This window comes from Alosa alosa, chromosome 13 (assembly GCF_017589495.1).
Source record: "Alosa alosa isolate M-15738 ecotype Scorff River chromosome 13, AALO_Geno_1.1, whole genome shotgun sequence".
NCBI lineage: Eukaryota > Metazoa > Chordata > Actinopteri > Clupeiformes > Clupeidae > Alosa > Alosa alosa.
The window spans coordinates 26,969,064-26,995,922 of record NC_063201.1 but is presented as its reverse complement, the minus strand read 5'-3'; the positions used below and the strand labels follow the sequence as shown (position 1 = coordinate 26,995,922).

General features: G+C 46.7%; 1 protein-coding gene across 1 annotated transcript in view; it reads right to left on the bottom strand.

Moving 5' to 3' along the window:
• Positions 1-551: 551 nt before the first annotated feature.
• Positions 552-26,859, bottom strand: part of otud7b (OTU deubiquitinase 7B) — a 38,524-nt gene continuing 12,216 nt past the window's right edge. Inside the window, exons 2-12 of the mRNA XM_048260575.1 lie at positions 14,943-15,182; positions 14,101-14,271; positions 12,123-12,359; positions 11,441-11,542; positions 10,844-10,971; positions 10,032-10,138; positions 9,651-9,778; positions 9,095-9,244; positions 7,723-7,837; positions 6,862-6,940; positions 552-6,422 (exon numbers count right to left, since the gene is read on the bottom strand). Coding sequence (XP_048116532.1) covers positions 4,866-6,422; positions 6,862-6,940; positions 7,723-7,837; positions 9,095-9,244; positions 9,651-9,778; positions 10,032-10,138; positions 10,844-10,971; positions 11,441-11,542; positions 12,123-12,359; positions 14,101-14,271; positions 14,943-15,027 — 2,859 coding nt within the window. The 5' untranslated portion in view covers positions 15,028-15,182 and the 3' untranslated portion in view covers positions 552-4,865. The remainder of the gene's footprint in view (positions 6,423-6,861; positions 6,941-7,722; positions 7,838-9,094; positions 9,245-9,650; positions 9,779-10,031; positions 10,139-10,843; positions 10,972-11,440; positions 11,543-12,122; positions 12,360-14,100; positions 14,272-14,942; positions 15,183-26,859) is intronic.

Genomic DNA, 26,859 nt, shown 5'->3' with positions numbered 1-26,859 from the left:
TGAATGTAAACCATCTGTGAATCCAGATGAGTCTGAACAGAATAGAGAGATGCAGAGCAGGGTGTACAGAGAAGAGTAAAGCACACATCTACAATACAACAGGATAATTAGGCTGTGATTAGTCTTCAACACTATCATGATCCATGCGAATTAATCTCATCTTTTTTCTATTGTGGATCTCTGTGCATGTGTGCTTGCCTTTACAGGTCTCTGAATAATGCATAAGGTGAATGAGCATGACATAACTTACACCGCAAACAGATAAGGAATCTATTTCTGAAGTCATGACAACGCAAGATATTTGGTTTATATCCATAACTTTATAGGATCATTCCTGGCGCTGAGACACACTCCAACTAGACATAGTCATTTTCTTACTCTCGGGCATTCAACAGAGGTGTATATGTAAACTGACATAGGCCTAATTGCCTACATACAGTATGATCCTGAAGACCTAAGTTTCTCTTCACATTAATTTAAAAGTGGTTTCTGATCAAAAAGAAAGCACGTTATAGACACATTCAAGAAAAAAAGCATGACCGCAGGCACTGTAGTGTTTAAATACAATGAGAATTTTATTCAAACGGTGCAAATAAAAAAAAAAAAGAGAAAATAAAACTAAAAGATAATCAGATGTTCTTTCTATCTAGATTGCACTGTCACACAGCCTGGGCTTGCCTCTGCCAACATGGCTGGGGCGGGAGAGAGCACGGATGGCGAAGAAGGAGCATGACCCCATCAAACTACGCATGATGCAACATATGGGGGACATACCCTTCTGCAACATGCCAAAGCTGCAGTTCCATGCAAACCAAAGCATCCCATGGAAGAATTTATGGATGACTGTCAGGAAAATAAAAAAGTACATACTTTATAAACCCGGGTCAGCTATACCTCAAACTTAGCAAAAAGAAAAGAATCCATGTTGGGACATAAACTGCGACAAGCTGAGTGCCTCAGTCAGGTCCTGTAAATTCTTATTTATTTATTTATTTTAACTTGTTTTGTGTTGAGATTGCAATAAATGGGTGTGTATAGGGGTGTATGTGTAATATGTATATGCATGCAAGTGTGTGTGTGTGTGTGTGTGTGTGTGTGTGAGAGAGAGATATGAACATTAGTGAGGCCCGTCTGTCTGACCAGTAGCCATGTGTGAAAGAACATTCTGGTATTCCTAAAATTAAACAAGCAAAATCTTCCTGAAAAAAAAAAAAACCTTCCTATAAATATATATTTCAAAACCACACCTTTTTTGTCAGGTCATTAATGAAAGTATTAGTTTGTTCACAAGAAACCTTTTTTGTGGTCAGCCTCAATAGTCAAACAGAAAGGAAAGAAAATTCATTCCAATGAATACTGTCTCCCATCACCATTTTGACTACTGCAGTTTGGTATCCGTTCAGTTTAGTGTCCAACAATATACATTCTTTTCTTTAAAAACACTGTAAAACGTTTGGTATGGTTTACAAAAATAACTTGGAACATATTTGTACAACCTTCCGTTGTCTTTTTTTTTAATATAAAAACAAAAAAGTTTGCAGTCTTATTGAAGTTCAATGCACAATGTTTTCTTTTAGAGATCTTTCCATTCTTGGAATAAATGAAGCCACTAATGTAAGCGAAGGGAGAAATAAACACTCAAGTTAGTTGCCATCAAATTTTCAACTTTTCCTTTTTTCACTTTTTTTTTCTGAAGAAGTCCTCTTGATTGTGCCTTTAAGCTGCAATACTTTTTTGTGAGGGCAAAGTATGCCATTAGCACTTGCGCGCACGCAGCATACACACACACGCACTCACAATTTACATAGAGACATGTTCATACACAGATTCTCACTGAGAATCAGCAGGGAAGGAGAGAGCTGTAACAAAACTGTGCACACCACACAAAACCATCACCATGAGATCACTTCTAGATACATGTCTGGTAGTTCGAAAAAGGATTGGTCTTTATTTTCAACAGAAGACAGATACCCTTTATATACATTGCCTAAGCCCAAATACTCTCTAGATGAACTTTTTTTTTAGACCTTTCCGATTCAATTAATACATTGTTAGGTTAACTGGTGAAGTCTTATTGCCTATCCTTTCCATACTAAGGAAACTGATACAAGAGCGCCATCCACTGGGTATGGCAGTGACTGCATAAAAAAAAATAAAAAAAAATTAGCGAGGCAAATATGAGAGCATGGCAACAATTTTTTATACCCATCAGATGCAAGTCATTGTAAGTGTGAAAGACCAAATGAGAATAGTTGTGTAATTTCCACACTGCCAATTTTTCAAGGGTTAATGTCTCCATTTGAAGTGCTTACTTTACGATCAGTGTGTCTGTGTGGTGTTGTTGGTAGTGATATCAAAGGGACCACGTCCCAGGTTATTTAAATTCTGTCAGCAATATAATGGCAACAGTTAAATAATGCCAACCTACTCAAAGCTTTACGAGTATTATTGTTGTGCAAAATGAACCGCACCACATAGCTTTGCTGCCTGTGAGGGGACTGCTTTGGGGCTATTTCTTTTCTCCCCCCCGTCCATCTTTGCCAGGTATTTCCGCCACCACGGCAGATCCTTAACGAGACCTTTGTCTATCAACCAACATGGCTGCAACTTCTAAACTCCAAAAAAAAAAAAGGGACAGAGAAAGAGGAAAAAAAATAACAGGCCTGAGAGAGGCCTCTGCCAAACACATGGCATTAAGCACTGTTTGAACACACACACACACACACACACACACACACACACACACACACACACACACACACACACACACACACACACACACACACACGGTGTGATGGCCAGAAAAGCCATACTCCCAAAATGGCTTCCCACAGATTTTGGAATTTGAAATAAATAAAAACGGGGAAACATTAGGCTTTTATACAGAGAGACAGAAACCCGTAGAGCAGATGGGCCAAGAGAAAAAGGCAACTTGGAAACAACAAGAGATGAGAGAGCGATGCCATCATCCTCAGAGAACACTACGAGTTGCACTCGCGCCTATCTGTCAAGAGCAAGCAGGCCGCACCTCTAGACTGAGGAAGCAGACATCCCAGGTCCGAAATAACACACGGCATGCTGTAATCACACTGGAACATACACACAAGCACACACACGCACACACACACACAAACACACATAACGGTCGGGACCTAAGAAAAAAAGTGCTTCATTTTTGTGCAGAAAGCCGCCTAGTGACTCATCATGGTCACTCTCTCTACTTGGACATCACATCATGCCGTGACTTGAGCTTTTTTGAAGGTAGGGTATCGCAATGTTATGTGTTATATTTTTTTTTGCATGACAACTGGCATCAGTTTTCCTCTGGTTTAATTTTACCGCAATATTGCTTAGAATATATCTGATTAGCCAGGCTAGACCCTTAACTAGACCTAATATGACACTAATGACCTTTTGTTTGTATATATATATATATATATATATATATATATATATATATATATATATATATATATATATATATCGCAGACCACAGAGTTAAGCTAATTACGCTGACTTGTACAAGAATTCGATATTGGCTATTTGTTTGAAAAAAGCTATACTGTACCATCAGAAACCAGAACATTGAAACACTCTTTAAATACACCAATATTGAAACGGAGAATGAATTTATCAGTTTCTTATCAGAAAAAAAACAACACCAACAAACAAAAAAAAAAAGTGCAGCAGCTGGCTGACCAGTAGCATCTACGTTTCTGCGAACACAGAAATTGTTGTCAAGAGTTTTATGCCACACTAAATATTCACCACCACATTTGTTCTGTGATTATTAAGTGTCACAGGCCGACAGCCATCTTGTGACTTCCTTTCTTCGATAGTTAGCAACACGAGTGCCGAGTTAGAAATGCCATCCGTCAGGGTATGTCAGAGACGTTGGTTTGTAGTGTACGTCATGTCATGGAGAAAAAGAGCGCGTTTTGTTTGATGGCTGCATTTGGTTTGAGGGCTGAAGCAGTTCAACGGGGCCATCAGGCTGAGATGACGGAACAGGAGAGCACCGTGCCAAACCCACGTTTAGCCAAACAGATATTTGCCGAGAGTGTGATGCTTTGCCAAACTTCATCTGACTGACAGAAATACCGAAACCATTGCTATTTGATTTCACTGGCACTTGCTTAGTATTTGCAACAAATATTTAGAAGACCGATTTCATTGTTGATGTTTTTTTTCCAATATTTTCTTTTCTCCACCCATAGAGGAACTATGAGATTCTTTGATTCATTGAAATAACTTCGCAAAACCAAAACCTCAGTCCAGTGGTACACAATCTACCCTTGGCTGACCTTTTTCTAATTGACCTACAGTGCCAAAGACTGTATGCTCGTTACAAAAAATAATAGATAAACAAGCAGTTCATGGTTGTGCTTCTCGTATGCCTGGGGTTGTGTATGTGTGAGTGTGTGTTGTACTATTTCATGAAACGCAATTAAGCATGTTGCACTTTCAAACAAATGATGTCGCCTGCGGTTTACATTCACTCCACTAGGGGGAGCCAAAACAGAGGGTGACCGTAACAACGCTGAGAGAAGACTACAGAGGGCCGTTTCTCTCCACCACATCTCAGGTCCTCCACAGACAGAGCCAAAGTCCCAGTCGAATTCTCTTCCCCATCGAAGCCAGTCACAGTTAAGACTTGCCACAATCTCCACAGTCTGCATGGAGAAGGAGGACTCATCGTTCCAGTTCAAAAGGCAATGTCTGTGACGTTTTTATTTTTTCCTTTTGAAGACAGAAGCCTCAGTTGCCCCCCAGGTAAGCAGGCAGGCAGGCAGGCAGGCAGGCAGGCAGGCAGGGCATGTAGACCATGTGCCGCACTTCTTTCCTTAACCGCCCCCCCCAGAAGCTCAGAACCTGTGGATGGTTGGCTCCGTTTCCCTTCTCTTGAGCTCCTCCCGATAACAGTAGGAGCAATAGTTGCTCGTCTCGGGGTGTCCGTAGAAGTTGCAGCTGGGTGTCCGGCAGCGGGTGGACTGAAGGCTGGCCAGGCCGCCAGCGCTGCCCAGGGAGTAGTGCCGGACCGGAGGCGGACCGCTGCGACCGCTGTCCAGGCCCGAGCGCAGGTCCCGGTAGCCGTTGCTGTACCCACCGCCGCCCCCTACGGGCTCAGGGTCCAACTCCGAAGGGTAGGTGGAGAAGCAGGGGTTGACCCTGGAGGGACTGGCCACGGCAGCAGGGGCAGGAGGAGGGTGGTACTGGGGGTGGGGCGGATCTTGAGCCACGGGGCAGTGGCGGGGGAGGGTGGCGTACGACGGGAACCCGATGTAGGAGGAAGAGGAGGGGCCAGGGGGACCGCCGCCGGCTAGCTGTCGGCGAGTGTCCAAGTAGCCGTGCGTGTGCAGGGACTGTGACAGAGGGGCCGGAGGTGGCTGGGAGAGGGCGGCCGCGGGATGCTCCACCAACGTGGGCCGCGGGATGGGCACCACGCCCGAGTACAGGTTGGGGCTGAAGACGGACGGTTTGAAGTTGCTAAACGCGCTCGAGGTTCCATCCGTCTGCAGCTGCTCGTCCTTCGCACCTTCGTAGCCCACGCCGCCACCGCCGCCACGGTATCCCAGATCCATTCCTCCGCCGCCTTCCTTGCGGGGCAGCGTGCCGTTGGGGGTGGTCAGCCCGGCGCCGCCTCTCCTCTCTGCCTCGCGCCGCTGCTCCTGCTCGGCCCTGAAGCGCTCCTCGGCGTCGGCCAGGTACCGCTGGATCATCTCCTCCTGGAAGGGCTGCCGGTTGCTCGTGGTCAGCTGCCCGGCGAAGATGTACTTGCGCTCGCCCTGCATGGCGGCCCGCAGGATGCCCAGGCTCACCTTCACGTCCGTGCTGTACTTGTACGGGTCCGACTCGCCCGGGCTGCCACCGACGGGCCGTTCGATGCTGGAGGACGGAGACCCTTTCCCAGAATCCTCGGAGCTGTGCATAGAGGGGGAGCCGTCCTTGCTGCCCTTGCGGCCCCTGAGGGAGCCCTTCTTCTTGCCCTCCGTGCCCTCCCCTTTGCCCAGCGTCCCGCTGCCGGACCCTCCAGCGCCCCCTTTGCTCGTCATCAGGCCGCCCACGTTCTTCTTCAGCTTACTGCCCAGGCTCTTGCCAAAGCTGCCCAGCTTGTTGGCCACCGAGTCCGCCCTCTTCTTGTCCCGGTCCTTCTCCTTGTCCTTGTCCTTCTCCTTGTCCTTGCGGCTCTTCTCCTTGGGGGCAGAGCTGTTGCTGGACGAGCTGGAGGAACTGGACGAGCCGCTGGGCTTGGACGAGGAGCTGCCCCCCGTGGTGGTGTTGGTGGTGGTGGTGCTGCTGTCGCCGTTGCCGTTGGAGCTGCTGCTCACCGACTCCTTGTCGGACTCACCGGAGTCCGGGGGACTGCGTGCCTCCTCGCCGGCAGAGGCCGTCGGCGACTCCGGCTGGGCCAGCGGAGCCTGCTGTAAAGACACAGGCCCAAAAACACATCACTACCACTGTTATGAACAGAATAACAATAGCTAGAATAAGACCTATAACTGCATAGCTGTTCTATTTATAGCTGTAGAAATAGTAGTACTTGTAGTAGTACTATTTCTGTTGTCTGCATGCAAAGATGCATCAGCAGGAATTAACTGTAGGATTAACAGTCATTCTGTACATTGCATAATATTAATCATGAGGAAAATCCATATACCATGTAACTATGGTCACTGTAGTACAGTAAATACATGCAGGATTATATTGTAAACTGCATCATGCATGCCAATGTATAGCTTGTTTTTTTCCATAATCTCTACATCGGACTGAGAGTATCCTGAAAAGAGGTTTCCCTCAACACCATTAACCGTAACCCCTGACCCCTCATCTAAAGCATGCGATCGTTAAGATGGCCTGTACCTCACAAGGCAGTGGTAGCCAGGTCACGGTCATGTAACTGTGCAGAAGGTGCAGCTTGGCTTCCAGAGAGAGGGTCACACTAGGGGAGAACACAGGAGAAACAGGTTCAATTATGTTGATATGATGTTCCACTGGAGACTGAAGGATTTGAAGATGCTCACCCATCCCTGTTCAACCATCAAGCCCAAACCAAAATAGGTTGGAGGATGTATGGTTTTGAGTACAAGAGCAACTACTACTGCCTGATCTCATTTCTCATGTCATTATTCTAAATACAATTATTCGTTGCATAGTTTTAAACTTTAAAATAACTGAGCGGTACTCAATGCTAAGATCTGACATTCCCATGAACCACCCTAATAATAAGGTTGGATATTGAGAAACTGTTAAGAATAGCGCCACTTTGCCATGTGCCTCGTTTCTTTTGCAGCTCTGTAATCAACAAACAAAGCCTGGCACAAAAGCCAAAGTTTAAAAATATCCTCTTGTTCTTCTCTGTGCTATTTCCAGACGGCTCCTTCCGCAGCAGGCTTTCACTGATAATCCTCCCTGACTGTCAAGGATCACTAATCTGGAGAGCAAGCTAAACATGGTTGGTTGGTGATAACCAGATTTTACAAGGGCCACCCCCTGCAGAGTGGACTGAGAACTTTAATGAATCAACATTCTTTTTAATGGATTTTCACTCGATTTACTTCCTTGGAGTAACTGGTAAACAGATAAACAAACAACCAAACAAACAAACAAACAAATATCCAAATAAAATCAATGCTCCCGAAACAGTTCTGGCCGGAGTCAACGTGCCGAAAGGGTAAACGATAAGGCAAGCTGAGTAAAACATATGAAGGATCACCACTATACCTGGCAAGCATGACGTTGTCACCGTCATCCTTCCCCCATTCCCAGTCCTTCCCAGGGTCCACGGCGAAGTGGAGCGGCAGCATCTTATGGTCTGAATCGGTCAGAGGAATCACCGCTACAAAGACAACAAAAGAGGCAAAGCAGTTAAGGTGAGAAATCATGACTAACATTCCCCTCACTTCACCCTTCCTTTCCCACCTGGCTTCCTACAACAGGGAACTCTTGTTGGAGAAGAAAGAAGCTAGAACAACAAAATCTCTGAATAAGAGAGAGATCAACTGAACAGTACTATTCACACGACTTATGTATGAAACATCCCACAACAACATATTGGGGGGAAATGAACAAAAGGAAAACCAGCTGGAGTTCAAACCAGTCAAAGACAATAACTTGTAACGTGTAACAATCAAAAAATGTCATTCTATTTGTCTTGTTGTGTCTATTGATCAAACTAAGAACAGATGGCATTATGGGTAAAGGCAGTCGGTTAGCAATACCCCCAATAGCAAGGGGCAAACATTTACAGAATCCAATCAAATCTTACAGCTGGGCTACACCGGGTGTGCAACTGACATGTTCCGCTCACGGAGTGTTTAAAATAGCTTTAGAAGACTAGCCTGACTTTTCAAATGTGTGCGCCACCATCATGTCAGGAGTAGACATTGATGACAGTAGAGGCTAGCTAGCTAGCTAGATAACTAGCTAGATAGATAGATAGATAGATAGATACTTCATACATCCCGAGGGAATTGCAGCTGATGCTCCGCAAATGGAACACCTCAGTAAGGCAGAGACTTTCTAATGAGGAGACACAGCACTCAAAAAATGCTCCATAGAAATGCATGGGGCTAGTTTGTTAAGCCAATATGGCAGTTGTCTACACATATCACACCCCTTCCACGGCAAAACGTTGACATGTGAATACATTGAGCCAATAATGTGGTGTGTTGTGAAGACATCGTGCCAATCATGTGTTGTGATCTCGCTGCTGGAGCAAGATTGGTGTCGTGAAGCCTTGCGCACGCGCATTTCTGCCGAAATAGATGCCCAATGAGTGCCCAAAAAGCGTTGCAATATGGCCGCCGAGTGGAGGGACTTGCCTAAAAGGACTTTGAATAAGGTGCCCGGTGCAACCTGCCTGTGATGCTGAGGAGGACTCTACCTTGCTCTGTGATGCTGAGGAGGACTCTACCTTGCTCTTTGGTGCTGAGGAGGACTCTACCTTGCTCTTTGGTGCTGAGGAGGACTCTACCTTGCTCTGTGATGCTGAGGAGGACTCTACCTTGCTCTTTGGTGCTGAGGAGGACTCTACCTTGCTCTGTGATGCTGAGGAGGACTCTACCTTGCTCTTTGGTGCTGAGGAGGACTCTACCTTGCTCTTTGGTGCCATCCTTCTGCTCCATGGACACCAGGGCAGAGAAGTGGGCCTGGTCGTAGGCCAGCACGAGGGGCGAGCGGTGGCACTTGCTAGCTGGGACCTCCAGGGGCAGGTAAATCCCTCCAAATGGAATCGGTGCAAAGGCTGGCAGGAGAGGAGAGCAGAACAAAGCAGGTTAGCCTTTAGCTACCTCGGCTGCAGCCTTTCTATAGGTGGCATGGCCAACACATCAGCCTCTGTAAATCCATGCATACTTATTTTTTGTCAATAATAGTTGGCTAAACTGCACTTACAGCTTACACATTTCTAGTGCCAACAATTAATGCAGGATAATCAACGCACCAACAACAGACAAGAGAAGTCCCAGGCTAAGAAATACTTTTTTTGTTGGTAATTACACTAGCAATGTCAGATAGGTGTATGCAAAAGAAACAGAAGGTTTTAGGGAGGGTGTGTTTAGTAGTTGGCTGCTTGTGCATAGGAAAGAGGTAACACAAGCTGACAGAATCAAACCAGCAGGATCGTGGTTGGCTCCTTTGGTCATCCTTACCCTCACCGCCGGAGTCCCTTAACATGGTGTCGGCCACCACCACGATCGGCCTTCGCAGCACGTGGGCCAGAACAAACACATGGAACTCCTCCAGACTCTCGTACACCGGCTCCTCTGAGGATTCCGCCCTACACACGCACATGCACACACACACACACACACATCATGAGTTAGCTAACCTCTCCTGGTTAAGCCAGCCAAATTCATAATTTATGGAAACTGCAATGGCTTGTCACCACCAGGCTCTACAGAATACTTGTGTGCATTTGTCATGATCATGAAACTATGCAAGTGTTAGAGTATGCAAGTGACTGTTGAAACTATGGAAGAGACTGCTAGTTGTCCATGTGGATTTTGGTCCTGATCCAGTGGCTGTCCTACCCGTTGCTGCCATTGGCGCTGTAGTGGATTCTGGGTTCGCTGGATGCCAGCTTCAGTAACTCGTTCCACTCCTTCTGCCACTCCTCCTCTGTGTACACCAGGCCCGACTGCGCGGATACACACAGATACAATTTCACACCTGCGCCTCACGTCACCAAGGCCTTTACAAAGCAGGTCACGGCAGTTACTGACATTACGCCGCAGACACACTTACACAAACAAGGACCTGTTTACATTTACGTTTACATTTATTCATTTAGTTTATATATATTTACATTAGCTTTAGCTTATATCCGAAGCATATGTCAATTATATCACAAGGGCCACTGTCCCGTAAGCACCTTGGGGTTAAGTGGCTTGCTCAAGAGCACAATGATGGAAGCCAGGTATTGAACCCACAATTTTTCAGGCTACTGCATGCTAGTCCAGCTCCTTAACCAGTACGCTATCACCTACCCACCACCATTTTCCAAAAAATATACACCACAGACACACTTACACAACCAAGGACCCGTTTCCCAAAAGGTATATAAGTGTGATAATCTGACTAATACTAATGCTATACTGTAGGTGCTATAGTGTACTGTTGAAGGTGTAATCTGACTAATACTAATGCTATACTGTAGGTGCTATAGTGTGCTGCTGAAGATATAATCTGACTAATACTCGCCGCATCAGCGGGTACTGATGCGGACTGGGAGCTGGGACTCTGATGTCCGCAGAGCCACGTTAGCTTAATAATGATGCATGATTGCTCCAGCCTCAGGGAGGGCTGGGAGCCGCGGTGATGTACAAGCACTGGGAGTTCTGACCTCTTTGTTCTGCATGGTCTGCTGCCAGCGCCATCTGCGCCTCAGTGCCTCCCTCTCCTGGCCGTGGTCCATCAGTGCATACAGGGCCTTCCGCAGCATCAGGTCCCGGTCGTGGAAACCCCACATTCCTGCACAGCACAGGACACAATCAAGACCACTGAAAGGTTCAAATACAAAAACAAAAACAAAACTAACACGAGTCACTAGCGACAGACAGACTGGTCTGTGTTTTGGTGCGAAAGAGAACAAACACAGCTGACCAAGGGTGAAAGGGTCTGTGGAATCCAGTGACCGGGTCTGAGGAACACGGTTTGGCACACTGGGAGAAAACAGACCACATGAGACGCCGTCTAGGAACGGATTAATATTCCTCTGATGGGGCTTAATGTTGCAGTTGGCTGTAATTAATTAGCTGCCGTTAATCTTCCCGCGGTCACTCCGGGTTGGCATTTTAACGCTTGGCAGCCGCGCCAAGCATGGCTCCCCAGACCTGGCACCGGCTAAGGGTTCACCTTAAACGTTCCTGGGACCACCGGTGCGTCTTGCAGCTGGGGGTGGGGGGGTAAACAAATAAACAAATAAATAAATGAAGCTCACCCAGCGAGGCGGCGTGGAGCAGGCAGTTCCCATCTCCGCTAGTGGCCAGCGGGAGCAGGCTCTGGCAGCCCGGACCCACACGAGTCCACCAGTTGAGTCTCCCTGCAGGCACAAAACACAAGAGAGCTTCAGCTTCAGCACACAACTCTGTCTCTTCTCTCTGCATGCTCTGGGGCTTTTTCTGGCTATTCCAGTCACCAGACAAGCGCTCTACACTTTCACTTTCCTCCTTCCTGTATGCTCCGCATGGCTGTGTTCTAGTAAAGACAATCAGCAGCAGCAAGAGTCAGGCCATGACATTACAGTTGTAGCTGTCTGCTGTATAGGTTATAATGTAGACATTAGACAGACCTACTTTATTTCTCATTTGACACTCGTGATCCACTGATACTGTGGTTCTGTAACCTCTTCTTATATATTTTCTGCATCAGGCGAATCTCTCGAAGGTCTTATGTGTCTTAAGCATGGCAGTATGGTTAAGTCAAGTCCAGTCAGTTTTATTTGTATAGCCCATTTAACATGCACAGGGTGCAACCCAAAGCGCTCCACATACAAGACATTGACACATAACAAAAGACAAATGGTGACAACAAGCACAGGACAACGAGGACAGCAAGTGCATCATATCATTTGCAATGGCATTTCTATCTGAAGAGTAGTGATGAAGATTGTGCTCCCTCACCAGCGTGCTCCAGTGCCACCATCATGGACTGCTCGATGAGGTCGCGCTCGATGAAGCCCCGGAAGTCCTCGCGGTAGACGGTGAGGTCGGGGAGCTGGAAGGTGCAGACGGGCGTGTCCAGGAGCGGCTCGGCACTGCCGCTGCCTACGCCCGTGCTGGAGACGTGTGAGCGCGCCAGCGACACGATGGTGGAGCTCGCGTGTGAGATGCCTCTGGAGAGGCGCTTCTCGTTGGCCGCTGAACACACACACGGACACACACACACACGGACACACACACAGACACAAGGACACACGGACACACACACACACGGACACAAATGGCATTACAGCATGTCTGACCACTACTGTGTGACGGTCTAGGGCGAGAAATAAGCAATAACTTTAAGGAATAGTTTCAAATCCTACACGGGCTACTGTGGTGAGAGCCCCAGTTACTGTGCTGCCTACAAAGAGCACAGGCAGTGAATGGATGGCAGTCATAAAATTGAGTAACCTAACCAACTGAAAAGGTCTATTCCTACTTCATGTTGATAAGGGACCGTTCGGTATTTATGGAATGGACCACCGGAGGAAAATAGGGGAGGGTCATGTCTATTTAATCTTTGTTGACTGAAAACAGCAAAATTTCAAAGTGGCCTGTTTGGTGCATATTTGCATGTAGCTCTCAGTCTCAGTCTTGACACTTCGGGCACCCCTCTCTGCACACCACGTTTACCCCTCGTTTCCTTCTTTTTTGCAGTATAGCCTAGAGAGTAAAATAAAGGCTTCGCGCTGTGGCTGTCGTAGAGACTCAGTGGAGACTGAGGGTCATCTAGGCACTAGCAAAGATTCTAGAGGGAATGTGATTTCTGGCGCCATATTACTTTCTCTTTCGTTCCATAGCAGTCAACATTGAACATGTCAACATTGAACAATAAGGGAGATGTCCCGGGTTTCTCACCCAAAATACGGGAAAATGTCAACATTCGTCCCCATTAAAGTTGGAAGGGTTGCAGTTGTAGCAACAAAGTAGCCTACTTTATTCACGCCTAACAGCCTATATTAATTTGGCCAACTTTATACAGCCCTAAAAGGGCTACATTTACCTTTGGCTTACTTTTAGTTTACCATGGAACTTTAAATAGTGTGCATGCTTAACATTAGTAAAGCTGAAATGCTTCATTCATCCACATCCAGCTCCTAACGTTTTGACAAGCATACCAACTGACCTTGTTCTTGCCCATCTCTAGCTTTGCTGTCTCCATCCTTTCTGTTTTTGTTGTTTGCAAAAACATATAGTATTTATTGGTAACCAGCAAATTGGTTAGTGCAAATTGTTAATCGCTGTCATTCTCTCTCCTGCGCAAACAAAAATGTGTTACGTTCCATGTAGCCTAGTGCGTAATTCTGCTTCATAAAGTTGAACAAATACATTTGTTTTTTTCACAGAAAAATATAAACTGCCAGTTTAAAACGGCAGGACAGCGGGAGAAAAGTTCAAATACATGATAAACACAGAAAAAGTTGGCATGTATGTTTCGATGATTATTTGTGATAGAACGTTATCAGTGTCTTCATGGCGCAAAGCAGAGCGGGCGAAGACAGTGACAATTGGCAGGGGAGGGTCATGTCTTTTTTGACAATTCTGTCGGAGGGTCATTGAAAAATTTCTTGCAGGCAAGGGAGGGTCATGCAACTTTTGACTGAAGCACTCAAAATCCCTCCGGTGGCGCCTTCAATAAATAACGAACAGTCCCTAATCTACATTTATTCTAATAAATACTTACAATATCATAGCCATACTAAAGTCATAGCCATTATAATGTAAAGCTATCACACAATACTATGAAGTCTTCTATCAAAACTGGGATATAAACATTTCTGGTTTTGCAGAGATAGCAAAGGTCATGAGTGTAGTGCTCTGCCGGTGTGCAGCTCCAATGTCAATGTGCAGTGACCTATACCGAGCGAGCGGATGAGCAAGCGAACAAGCATACCTTGCACCACCTCATCCTGCCGGTGCAGGAGCGGACGGCTCACTCGAGCCACCTCCTTTTCGGGGGGAGGGTAGTCCCTCTCTTCCACAAATGAATATGTCAAGGTGTCCGTGTGCACCTGCCTCAGCTGCTCAAAGTCGCTGAGGGCAGCGGTCAGATCCCAGTTCTTGCCTGCAGGGGCATAACGGATGCGTTAGGGTCATATTAGATCAAGGAGTCAAAGAACAACAGCAAACAAACAAACCCAAGCCTCTCTTCTGGGGAATCCAGGGGGAAATTCATGGCTGCTAATCAGTCATGGCTTGACAGTGAACCAACAGCGGCACAATTGCTTATCTTCACCAGCGGCTGCTGACTCAGTTTCGCCGGCAACATTAAAACGAATCCACCGGTTTCTGTTGTACTGGTCAGGGAAGGCCGCCACGTTAGCAGGACAATACATTTTTAACCTATATTGCTTTATCTGCAAGGCGTGTTGCTAGGCAACCGGAAAAAAAGGGTGGGCAGCGAACAGTGTCCCGACTTTACCTCACTGCGTATGGATTACCTAACTAGCAGCGTTGGCTGAGAGGCCGCGCAAACCGGCTGAGCTCTGAGCTAGGCTGGGCTGGAGCTTCACAGCAGCGTTTACGCACGGCCCCTCTGCACAGCCAGAGATACGGATGGCCCCGAGCACCGAGCGCTCTCTCTATTAACAACAATTGTGTGAGAACGGATGAAAGGAGAACAGACAGGGGAGGGAGAGGAAGAGGAAGAGAGGAGAAGAGAGGGGGAGGGATGGGACAGAAGAGAGGAAGGAGGAATAGAAAGAGCTTGTGCTCCAGGGAGAGAGAGAGGACTACCTTCTAGTAGGTCTCGGGCCAATCCTGGTTCAGCTCCAGTAGAACGGACAAAGTCGGACAGGACTGCGTCCATATCCAAAGTCATGTGATCATGAATTTACAATGTGGCAGGCGGCATCAGGGGAGAGAAATGTAAGACACACACACCCACATACGCGCACACACACACACACACACACACACACACACACACACACACACACGCTGGGTCTTCAAAGGGGCCTCCCTTTACAGCCACACCTGGAAAAAGAGATAAAGAGAAGAGGGAAACACAATATGAGTGGGGAGTTTCCTGGTCCACTAACGGCTACAAAAGAGTGCAGGTAACCTCGTTATTCTACAGCAACAGAAATAAATACTCGTAATAGAACACACTCGCAGACAGACACACACACACACACACACACACACACACAAAAAACATAGAAACGGTCGATGCAGGACACACACACACACACACACACACACACACACACAACACACACACAACACACACAAACACGACAAACCGTGTCTACATCCAGACACACGCAAGTCCACATGCCTTTGACCCCAATAAGAGCGTCTGGAACAGTACATTAGCATTCTGCCCATCATTGGAATTCACTGACCCTTACAGGTCACACGGTTATCTCATGACTGGGGCTGCTGTGTGTTGTGAGGCGAGGCTCAGGGCTGTTGTGCTGCCGCCCGGGCGAGGGCCTCGCTCAGTGGAAGGCAGTGAAACAGCATCACGCAAGCGGAACAACATGCCTGGAAATAATTCCTGTCCAACGAGTTTCATTCGGTATCTCTTTAATCCATTAACATTACAGCACCGTTAACTGTCAACTGACATTGACTCAAGTGGCTTTACAAAGCCCAAGGCCCGATCCACCTGGAGGAAGCACTTCATGGTGGTCCTTTGAATGACTGACACTGCTGCTGCAAGTATAGGCCTATTTCTATCTAACACAGAGAGATGGAGGTGCCCACGGCTGTGTATGTGTATTTTTGTGTGTGTGTGTGTGTCACAGCCTAGCCAATCAAACACTCCAGTGGCTATGTGGCGGGTCAGAACAGTTCCTCTGCCCCCTTTGCCATGTGTCTCCGTGGCGCGTGGGAGCTTAGCACAGTGGACCTTCTGTTCAGCCCACGGAAGGCACTGGAAGGACGAGATGAAAGGTGAGATCATGAACGGTGCAGTCAGGCAGTAGCCACCCACACTCTTTCTCTCTCACACACACACATACACACACACACACACACACACACACACACACACACACACACACACACACACACACACACACACACACATTGCCACTTCCCAATCACAAGCTGCTATGGAAACACTGATAAGGTGTCATCTAGGTGTCAATATTGACTCAGAGAAGCAACAATATTACCATGGTGAACAGCAACAGGGCTAGGGTCATATGCGATGCTATGACAACACAATTAGTCCAAAAGAAAGAGCCAAGAAAACAAATCACATTTCGATCATGCCCTGTATAGGTTGTCATTTACAACTAAAAAAATATTCTGCATCACCATTGAAGTAGAAATGGCTCTGTTCAGTAGAGTCAACTCTGGTCTAGCCTAAATGACATGTAAAAAATGCTGAGAGGCGGTCTGCCTTACCAACACATACACCTTCTACATTTACATTTGGACATATTGCTGATGCTTTTAATATCCAACGTGACTCACAAAAAAGGAAACCATCAAGGTATAGTGCAGTGGTTCTCAAAGTGTGGGCTGGGCCCCACTAGTGGGGAATAGAGACATGACAGGTGGGGCGTGATGGGTAGGGGGACATTTGTTTTTTTGTGCCCATCTTTAATAATACCTTTCTTTTTTGACAAGGAAGATCATATATTCAAAACAAAATAGCCACGCACAAACATACAAGTCATAAACACACTGACACGAATTCAAATAACATCTGATCCAGCGGACCGAGACGGGAAATGTAACATGGAACTAAAACGCAAAAATATATATATATATATATATTTTAAAGGAACCGTATGTAAGAAATGTATTTCAATGAATCATAAAATGGCGCTGACATGTCACTAGATATTAAGAAATCATGTTCATTTTAAAATACTTATATCACTGACAACAGTAGTCCGGCCAGGATATTGTCATTTAAAAAAGTAAAGTTGCAGCCCTCAACTGATGTTGCCACCCTCCACCTATCTACTAATCACAAAGTCAGTAGTGTTTCGGCATCTGGGTTGCCAGCTCTGCCAATCAGAGGGGAGGGGAAGGGGATACACCGCTCTACAGTAATTTGAAAGTGATTGCAGTTCCAGTTTTGACCACAATCTTACATACGGTTCTTTTAACGTTACCATTTTGCCGGGTTGATGGGATCAAGTGGAGCTTTAAAAATTCCCCACTTCCAAAGTGGGAAATGGGATCAAGTGGGGCTTTAAAAATTCCCCACTTCCAAAGTGGGAAATGACAGAAAAAGTTTGAGGACCACTGGTATAGTGTGACTAGGACACATGTTAGTGCAGCAATAAGTACTACTCACATAGAAGCGAGGTTAAGTCAAGAGAAGAAGCAGGGATGGACAGAATAAACAAGGGTGTGGTATGTGTAGATTAAGCATGTCCAGTGGGTAGTAGTGCTAGGAGAGGAGGTACTCTCTGAAGACTTGGGTCTTCGGGAGGTTTCTGAAGATAGCGAGGAACGTCCCTGCTCTGGTAGGAACTGGTAGTTTGTTCCACCGGCGGGGAACTCCTTGTGAGAAAAGTTTGGATTGCTGTGAGCATACTGGAAGTGTACTTAGCCAGAGTCTATAGCTGCTTTCAGATATAACCAGCGGAGTATATGCAGAGCTTTGTCAAATGGAGGTCCGACCCTTTAGGTGATTCAGACATGATGCTAACATGCTGACATTATGCGGTCATATGTGTGAAAGACACCGACGCACATTAACAGGATCTCTGTGTGGTTGAACAGGTTGAATGTGGTTGATGAACAGAATCTCCACATGTTCTTCGCTTCGTTCAGACACAGCTCATTTACATAATGTCCGCCAAAAATACTAGGAGGGGAGCAGTAGAACATCCGGCTAAGTTCGGACTTCCAAATGACCGTTTATGTTGTTCAGATATAAGGCCCAGCCGTTTAACATCCGTAGAACCTCCGGTCTTACACGTAGGTCTGAATGCAGCTAACATCAACATCGGCCTCATCCAATCTTCAACTCCTCCTCCTCCTCCTCCTCCTCCTCCACCTCCTCCCCCTGCGACTACTGCTGCTGCCACCACCACTGAGTCCGAATCAAAATCGCCCTCATCCCATCCTTTCAACTCCTCCTCCTGCCACCACTGCCCCTCTGACTCAACCAACTTTTCAGAAAGCCGAATGAGTCATGGGCTCTCTCCCTCAGAATTCTTTTCCTTCCATTCGCTCCCTCTCTCTCTCTCCCTCCATTTCTCTCTTTCCTCCTCTCTATCCCTCTCCCCTCCTCCCACCACACAAAGACATGCCGCTTGTGTCCCAGATAGGGCTGTAAAGGTACAAGTATTCACACCGAACAGGACATTAGGACATTAGGTTCTATACTGAATGTACCAACTGGAGTCTTAAACAGTAGTGAACAGTAGGCTTTTGTAGTAGTTGCGTACTGACCATGTTTCAAATTTGAGTTCCCACACAAACATATCAAGTGGCGGACCATATGTCAGTTCAGTTAATTAATAAAGGCATTTGACACTTTTTCAAAATACTGCTCCTGCTTAGGTGTTGAGAATCAGCAATATTGTCAGTTAATGTTAGGCTAGCAGCACTTAAAGGGTTATTGTACCGAAAATTAACCGAACCATGACTTCAATGTACATACCGAATCGTGATTTCTGTGTGCCGTTACATCCCTAGTCCCAGACCCAATAAGTGATCCGAGAGTGTAGGCCCCGAGTGATGCATTTTTAACCCTACAGAGCTCAGGAATCTGTTCACGGGCCTCACTTCCCCCCATGTCTCCTTAACAAGCTGCTAGTGTCCCATCATCATAACAAACAGGCTGAGCATCAAAAGAAACTGTGAGTGAGGCAACAAAAGCCACGAAATCCTCCCCCTTGAGAGTTATAGGATGACATTCCTGGAACTACTTCTGGAGTAGTGATTTGTCAAGACAACTCTGGGACAGGTAAATAGTCCCTGCGATTTAATGTCACAGGCAAACATAATGTTTAGAGAAAGACCCTCGCTGTGGCAATGGAGTGCTTACTTCAGCCTGAGAGACGTAAGTTGTGAAACAAACAGCCGGCAGCATTGGCTACACTACCACAGTTTCAGAGCACAGCACGGCTCCAGAGGTATGAGTCAGCTTACTTTCTCCTGCAGGTTGAGCGCATACACACACACACACACACACACACACACACACACTCTGACAGCAACCTCTCTCTCTCTCTCTCTCTCTCTCTGGATGCTGTGGAAGTAGGCCGACTCCTGTCCCTGCCCCGCACCCCTCCCCTTGCAGTGCTCCGATTGGCCTGTGAGCCTCAGCAGGAGCTGCGAGTGGATGCCAGCGGTCAGAACTCAGAACTGACTGGACGAGCCGTAGGGGTTTTGGGTGCAAAGCGAGCAGAGGTCTAGCACACAGACAAGAGGGGGCTGTCTCCCCACACAGCCACTCCACCCTCTTCACATCTTAGGGTGCAGGTAGGCTACACGTGATGTTGCGCGGAGCACTGTCTGCGGACATCTAAAGAGACAGGCTCATTTGTATCTCAAAAGTACCCGTAATTTCCCAACTATTAGCCGCGGCTTATACATTGATTTTGCAAAATTTCTTGTTTCTTTTAACTTGCATGAAACACTGTCCTGCGGCAAAGGAAATTATCATAAAACTGTATTACATGATGTGTGTCTTCTCATGGCACATGTGTCTTAGAACATCTCTAATGTAGTCAGCATATGCATAGCACTATCACAAAGATGATAAAACCTATACATGGCTACAGGTACATATCAGTGATTTAGTATCTGATTACAAAAGCAGACTTGCTGTCCAAATTTCTCCCACTCAAACACACCGGGACCTGTGGCTAACATGACAGGTCTCTTTGGCTCAGCCAATTTACTCATTTTATTGTTATGGACACGTCAGTCAGCACACAAAGCCAAGCTCTCAGTCAAAGTTTTAAAAAAAGTACAGCAATGACTAAAGGCTTTTTGAAAATAGGTCTATTACATGTATTCATTTAGCAGACACTGTTGTCCAAAGCGACTTATATATGTCAACTATATTACAAGGGATTACATTGTCCCGAGAGAAACTTGGGGTCAAGTGCAGGGTCTGATCTCGGCTGAACAAAACTCAGTTTATCAACGTGCCATATCAACTTGTAGTTGTATTCCCAGGGGACAAACACCGGCATCTGTCCTGCAAGTCGCTTAGCATAACTGCCACCCCAAAACAATGTCTTGCCACCCCTAACGCCACTCCAGTTTCGCATATGAAAGTATTTTTTATTAAAATATGCTAACATTGACGCTTTGAGCGAATCTCGCAACACTAATATGAATTTGAAAAATTGTCGTGGCCCACAATAATGTGAACACTCTTGCTTGAAAAATGGTTCCACCCCTGGCTTTTTTTATATATATATATATTTTTGGGCTTTTTGTGCCTTTAATTTTGATAGGACAGTAGAGAATGACAGGAAGCGAGTGGGAGAGAGAGTCGGGGTGGGATCCGGAAAGGGCCACGGTGCGGGAATCGAACCTGGGTCGCCGGCATACGGTGCAGGTGCCCCAGCCAGTTGCGCCACAGCTGGGGCCGCAGACTGATATTCTAAACAAATGTTTACTGGCGCTCCGACCACTGATTGGTGGGAGACCGCATTCTGAACGTACAATCACTATGGATATTTCTGTGCTCTGAAGTCGTGTAGACATTTAAGATTTCAACACGGACTGTCGATTGTCAAACTGAGGAAATTATTTACAGGTTAGCCCAAAAAATCGTGTAAAACAGTTGATCAGACACTAGGTGTACAAATCCTCTCAATTGATGTGCATCATTTAAACTTTATGCTTTAAACTTTAAAGCATTTACTAAATTAAAAGGCATAAATATTGTACGTTTTCCATCAACACTGAGCCAGTTGCATGTCCACGCACAGTCAACACACACACACACACACGTCTATGCAGACACAAAATGTTGGTGCTGCATGGACTATGCTTATGACAGAGTTTAGTCATACTAACCACCACACACTGTGCAGACAGTGTCTGCAGGAGTACACTTGGACATTCAAGAGGTTGACAGATATGGGTTTTTCTTAGTTAATCAGCAAAAATCGGCCTGATTAGTCGGCCTATCGCTACATTAGACACAGGATCACACTGCTACTGCCCTTCACGCCTCTGGCGACTAAAGGAAAGAGTGCTGAGGCTGCACGTGGAGTGACAAGCACACATCTGAAACAATCCCAGAGGAGAGGAGAGGAGCCGCACAAAAGAACCCTGTAGTTGCAGAGGAACGGCGATCATGTGTTCGTGGAGAGACACGCCACAGCGAGAACGAGGCTCTGGAAGTGGTCAGGGCTTCAAGCCAGCAACCAAAGACCAAACCAAGACTTGGCCTAAAATACCACAACTACAAACAAAAACATACAAAACAAAACCAAACAAACGCTATACACACATACACTGCTTTGTCATGCGTCATGGGGCAGTGTGTTGTCTCCAGTGTTGAGGACCACCGTGACGGCATTTGTCCAGTGTCCACACAAGCTGTGAGCAGAGTAGCCCGTGCAGCCCACCTCGGCCACACAACAATAGAGTTCAGTTCAGGCAGCAGGAAGGCACAGATTTTCTGCACAGGCAGACCAGGCTTTTGTCCACTTACATAATGTGTGCCACGGCCGCTGTCAATACGTGGGCCGCTTTGAGAAGCTGGGGATGGCCATGGACAGACAGCCGAGGTCAGAGCGGTCGCGGCCATTGTGTTCCGCTGTGCCATGCGCCGTTGTTGTGCTCTGGTCAGAGACAGCGGAGAAGCAGCGGCGGAGGTGGAAGGGTGTGTGTGTGTGTGTGTGTGTGTGTGTGTGTGTGTGTGTGTGCAGATGGAGAGACTAAAGCGGCGTTCACACAGAGATGCTTTTTTTCACCTTCTGGCATTTGACCTCAATTGTTCCTCTATGGAACGATGGCCTGGTATCACTGGACTCTTTCAATTAATTAAGAGTCTGGAACGCCTATTGGAACGTCTATTGGGAAATGTTTCCAATCATAGCATCCTAATGGGCTGGACCAATGATTTCAAAAGTTCAGAGATTCCTAATGTTACTTCCTACTATGCCGATAACCTTTACAAAAATTATAATAAACCACATGGGCAGTAAGGAATCAATGTACCTTTGCTGTATAAATTTACAAATTTTTCTGCAATTTGCAATTCTTTGGTGCTCGCTGGCGCTGCTACTACCATTTAATTGCTTCCACTGGCACTTTCGATAACGAAACTAATGCTCTAATGCAACTCTGCTTGCTGCATTGAGCAAGCTGCAAGGTAGTTTTCTAACTCAGTTTTACGTCTCATAGCAAGAACACACACAACCAATTTCTCATGTTTTTTTAAACAATGCAATGCTAGTGTCTATGTGAAACAGTGAATATTACCTCTATGTGAATAAATAACACATCCCTTAAAACTCCTAACAGACCTCAGAGAGAGCCTATAATGAGCTCAAGATTGCCTGCCACTAAGACGGGCAAAAGCAAGTGGACCAGAGGGCAGACAACAGGTCTACAGCAACAACGTGCGTGGTCTTCTGGACGGTGAGCTACTCGGGGCCGGGTTGTGGCCAGGTGGTGGCAGACGGGGCAGGACTAACGGGACTCATAGGCAGCTGCTGCTGCGCTGCACCTGATGCCTCGCCTCGCCTGACAGGACAGGACGTTACTGGCCTTGTGATTGGCAAAGCAGCCAACTCCTCGAGTTGTGTGACCCGTGCCATTTTCCACTGCGTCTCTGGTCTGTGTCTGTGAACCCTCTACTTCACTGCTCAGACGTATTTCTGTGTGAATGCGTGTGTGTATGTGTATTGTGTTGTGTTGTGTTGTGTTGTGTTGTGTTGTGTTGTGTTGTGTTGTGTGTGTCTGTGTGTGTCCAAGAGAGAGAGAGAGAGAGAGAGAGAGAGAGAGAGAGAAGAGAGACAGTCTGAGAAAGTCTGAAAAAGACAGAACCTGTGTGTGTGTGTGTGTGTGTGTTGGAGCAAGAGTGAAGAGAAAGGAGAGGTGAGCGAGCGAGTACCAGAAAAAAAGGCAGCCGGCGGCATGTGTGTGCCAGAAAACCAAATCCTGTCGGTGAGCACACATTGTGTCCCAGTGCACTAGAGGTCAGATAGAGAGATGAGAGGACAACACAGCCTGAATCAACAAACAGCACGCTTCAGCCCCACCCCCTCACGCCCAACACCCAATCAGCTCTCTCCACAGCCTTCATCTGTCCAATCACCTGTGCCCGCCACTAAACACACTCCATCCATTGTTTTGTGATCGGGGGCAACGCTATCAGCTTACATTTGTCTGATGCTTCAAACAACCATTACACACTCAAAGCAAGCAGATCTCGACAGAAAAGCAAATACAGGTGTGTGAATGGGGCATTGGCTCGCTAATCATGTTAGATCAGAGCTGGGTGAGGGTGGGGGTGGGGGTGGGGGTGGGGTGGATTACATAACGCCTCGCGGTGAGCGAGCGATGGCCACATCAGGGAGGGGAAGGGGGGCGGGGTTGGGGTCTGAAGGATTGCTGAGTCTTAACCCAGTTCTGCTCAGGCAACGTAGCCCATCCCATGTTCCCGTAAGCGTGTGTGTGTGTGCGTTTGTGTGTATGTGTGTACGTATGTATAAGAGGCTTGAGTGCGCATGTATGTGTCGGTGTCTGTGTCGGCTATAGGCCATATTACATAAGCTGCCGGTGTAGGATAAGCATCGCTGTGAGCACTGCAGTGAGCTGCTCTCTTGAGTAGTTAGAAGGAGACACTTCTGCCAAGCGCAGCAGAGCTAGGAAGTGTTTACCGCAGAACAGCATAAAATAAAAGACTGCAATAAACCCTGCCACTGCACTGCATCCTCTTACTCTCTCTCACATGTTTAAGTGTGTAAAGGATGGTGTGTGTGTGTGTGTGTGTGTGGGGGGGGGGGGTGCAAGCTGAAGCTGACTCCTGGGGACCAGTGACCACGGTGCACTTCCTGTAACTATTAGTGCTCACCCACCTCCTATAAATCAATACAGCTCATTGTCTTGGCCACCCACTATCTATAAATCAATACAGCTCATTATCTTGGCCATTCACCTCCACTCAGGGCCAAAGAGTGCATAGTGAGCAAATTAGGGGTGGGCGATATATATCGTCTGCGATAATATCGTGATTGTTGTTTTAACGATGTACAGATTGACATTATTGAGTATTTAAATTACTTTTGGGGAAAAAACACTCGAAATCACGCACTGAAGACTCATACATTCCCAGGAGGTAGGCTTTGCGGGAGAAGTGCAGCAGAGCAAGTGTCACGTGATCACTAGTCCCACGCAGCCTAATGTTAACTTTGTGCAGGGAGAGCAGCCTACTTGGGATTTTATGCGGCTACTTCTGTTCAAGTAGCATTGATGAGACAGTCACGTTTTTTCCTACACGGTATTATATGGAGAGAAAACATTAGCCTTTGAGTATTTTAATAGTCAGTTGTAAACAAATAACTATTCTCATGTAACTCTTTTGTAAATGGACTGAAGTTCGCTCTAAATATCTACGTTTACCAGTTATGCTAACCGTTAGCATCTCTATGGGATTTCTCATATACATTAGCCATAAGCTAGCGCATTAGTTTCTATAACTTGGAATGCTAACCTACGTGATAGCTCTAAAACAAAACATAGAAGGAAATAACTGAGATGTAGGCTACTCTGTTGGTCTGCTCTTAGTTTTACAGTGAATCCTATGTAAAGGTTTGAAAGGAACTTCAGCTTAGGACTTTCTCTTGGGAAACTGTTAGACCTATTCATCTTCTCTAATGTAGCTGGCTAGACCATGTCATTGCCACACACACAAGTGGGGGCTGAATTGGAAATGTGTCAGAGTGACAATGCATTGGTTGATTTGGTTAAAAAGTCGCAGGTTAGGTTATTGGTTATTATTGTAATGATGCTATTATTATTATTATTATTATTATATGCTATAAATAATTAGCTGTAAAGTAACTCAGACTTTAACAAAAACAATTTTTTAAAGGATAGACTAATTATCGTTATCGTCAAAATCACAAAAAATATCGAGATATTATTTTTTGTCCATATCGCCCACCCCTAGTGAGCAAATGAGCACATGGGAGAAGACCTGCAGAGGTGGACAAAAAAAGAGGGGAGAACGAGGGGAAATAAAAGAGGGATTAAAAGAGAGAAAGAGAGGGGGAGAGGAGGTGGGGGAAGTAGAGAGGGAGTAGATGTGTAAGAAAAGAAAAAAAGTGTACGGAAGAGATGAGTGGAGATAGAGAGGGAATAAAGAGGGGAAATAAAAAACAGGGCATACAAGAGGGAGAGAGAGGGAGAGAGAGAGAGAGAGAGGGAGAGAGAGAGAGGGAGAGAGAGAGAGAGAGAGAGAGAGAGAGAGAGGGAGAGAGAGAGAGATAGAGAGAGAGAGAGAGGGAGAGAGAGATATATAGAGAGAGAGATAGAGGGAGATAGAGAGGGAGAGAGAGAGAGAGAGAGAGAGAGAGAGAGAGAGAGAGGAGAGAGAGAGAGAGAGAGAGGAGAGAGAGAGAGAGGAGAGAGAGAGAGAGGGAGAGAGAGAGAGGGAGAGAGAGAGAGAGAGAGAGAGAGAGAGAGAGGAGAGAGAGAGAGAGAGAGAGAGAGAGAGAGAGAGAGAGAGAGAGAGAGAGAGAGAGAGGAGGTGGGGAAGTACGGAAGAGATGAGTGGAGATAAGCATGAGCCCTGAGCAAGGCATTAATGTCCACACTGAATCTGGCATTTATTAATAAATATTTATCTGCGTGCTGCGGTGGGAAACAAAAACAGCCCCGAGTGAATCGGCACCACTCTGACCAAACATGGCCGTGTGCGCATGATGGGCAGGGAGACGAAGGACGCTGTGCCTGCGTGCATGAAAGGAACAAGGGATAGAAGGATGGAGGAAGAGGAAGACAGCGTCCGTGTGTGTGTGTGTGTGTGTGTGTGTGCTCTTGTCCTGAAATGGCTCTTGAGGAGGGGCCAAGCTGAGGCCAGTCTGCTGGTGAGAGGGCGAGAGGAATGCACTCTGCTCCGAGAGAGAGAGAGAGAGAGAGCCGAGAGCGAGAGCGAGAGAGAGAGAGAGAGAGAGAGAGAGAGAGAGAGGCCACTGGCATCCCACCCTTGCTGAGGGCGAGCCACGCGACTCACCCGACTCTCCCTGGCCCCAGCAAACACAGCAGCAACACAAAGAGCTCCAATCATCACACGGTGCCCTCGCCAGCCCTGCACTGCCCTCTCCACTGTTCCCTGTCATTCTCTGAGATTCTTCTACTGAATTGCTCTGCGTCATTACCCCTTCTGTTGCTTCAATTTTTCAATATTCTTTTCAATATCTATCATCTATCTCTTTTCCCACTCCATCTCCGTTTCCCATTCTATATTCTCCTCTCCTCCTCATGCTCTGTTTAGCTCCTGTCCATCCTCCTTTGCTTTTTCAGCACAATATTATGTTCTCTCTCGCTTGTCCATCCTTCTTTTCAGCTCCTTCACTTCCTCTGGTCCCTCTTCCTCATCCCCCCCCCCCCCCGTTTCCCCCGCATCTCACTTTCACATCCCCCTCTCGCGCTACTCTTCCTCCTCTTCCTCCTCGGCAGAGGCCTCCCCAGGGCCAGGGCCCCAGCTGCTGCAGTGACATAAGACGAGCCACAGACAGAGGGGAAGGAACAG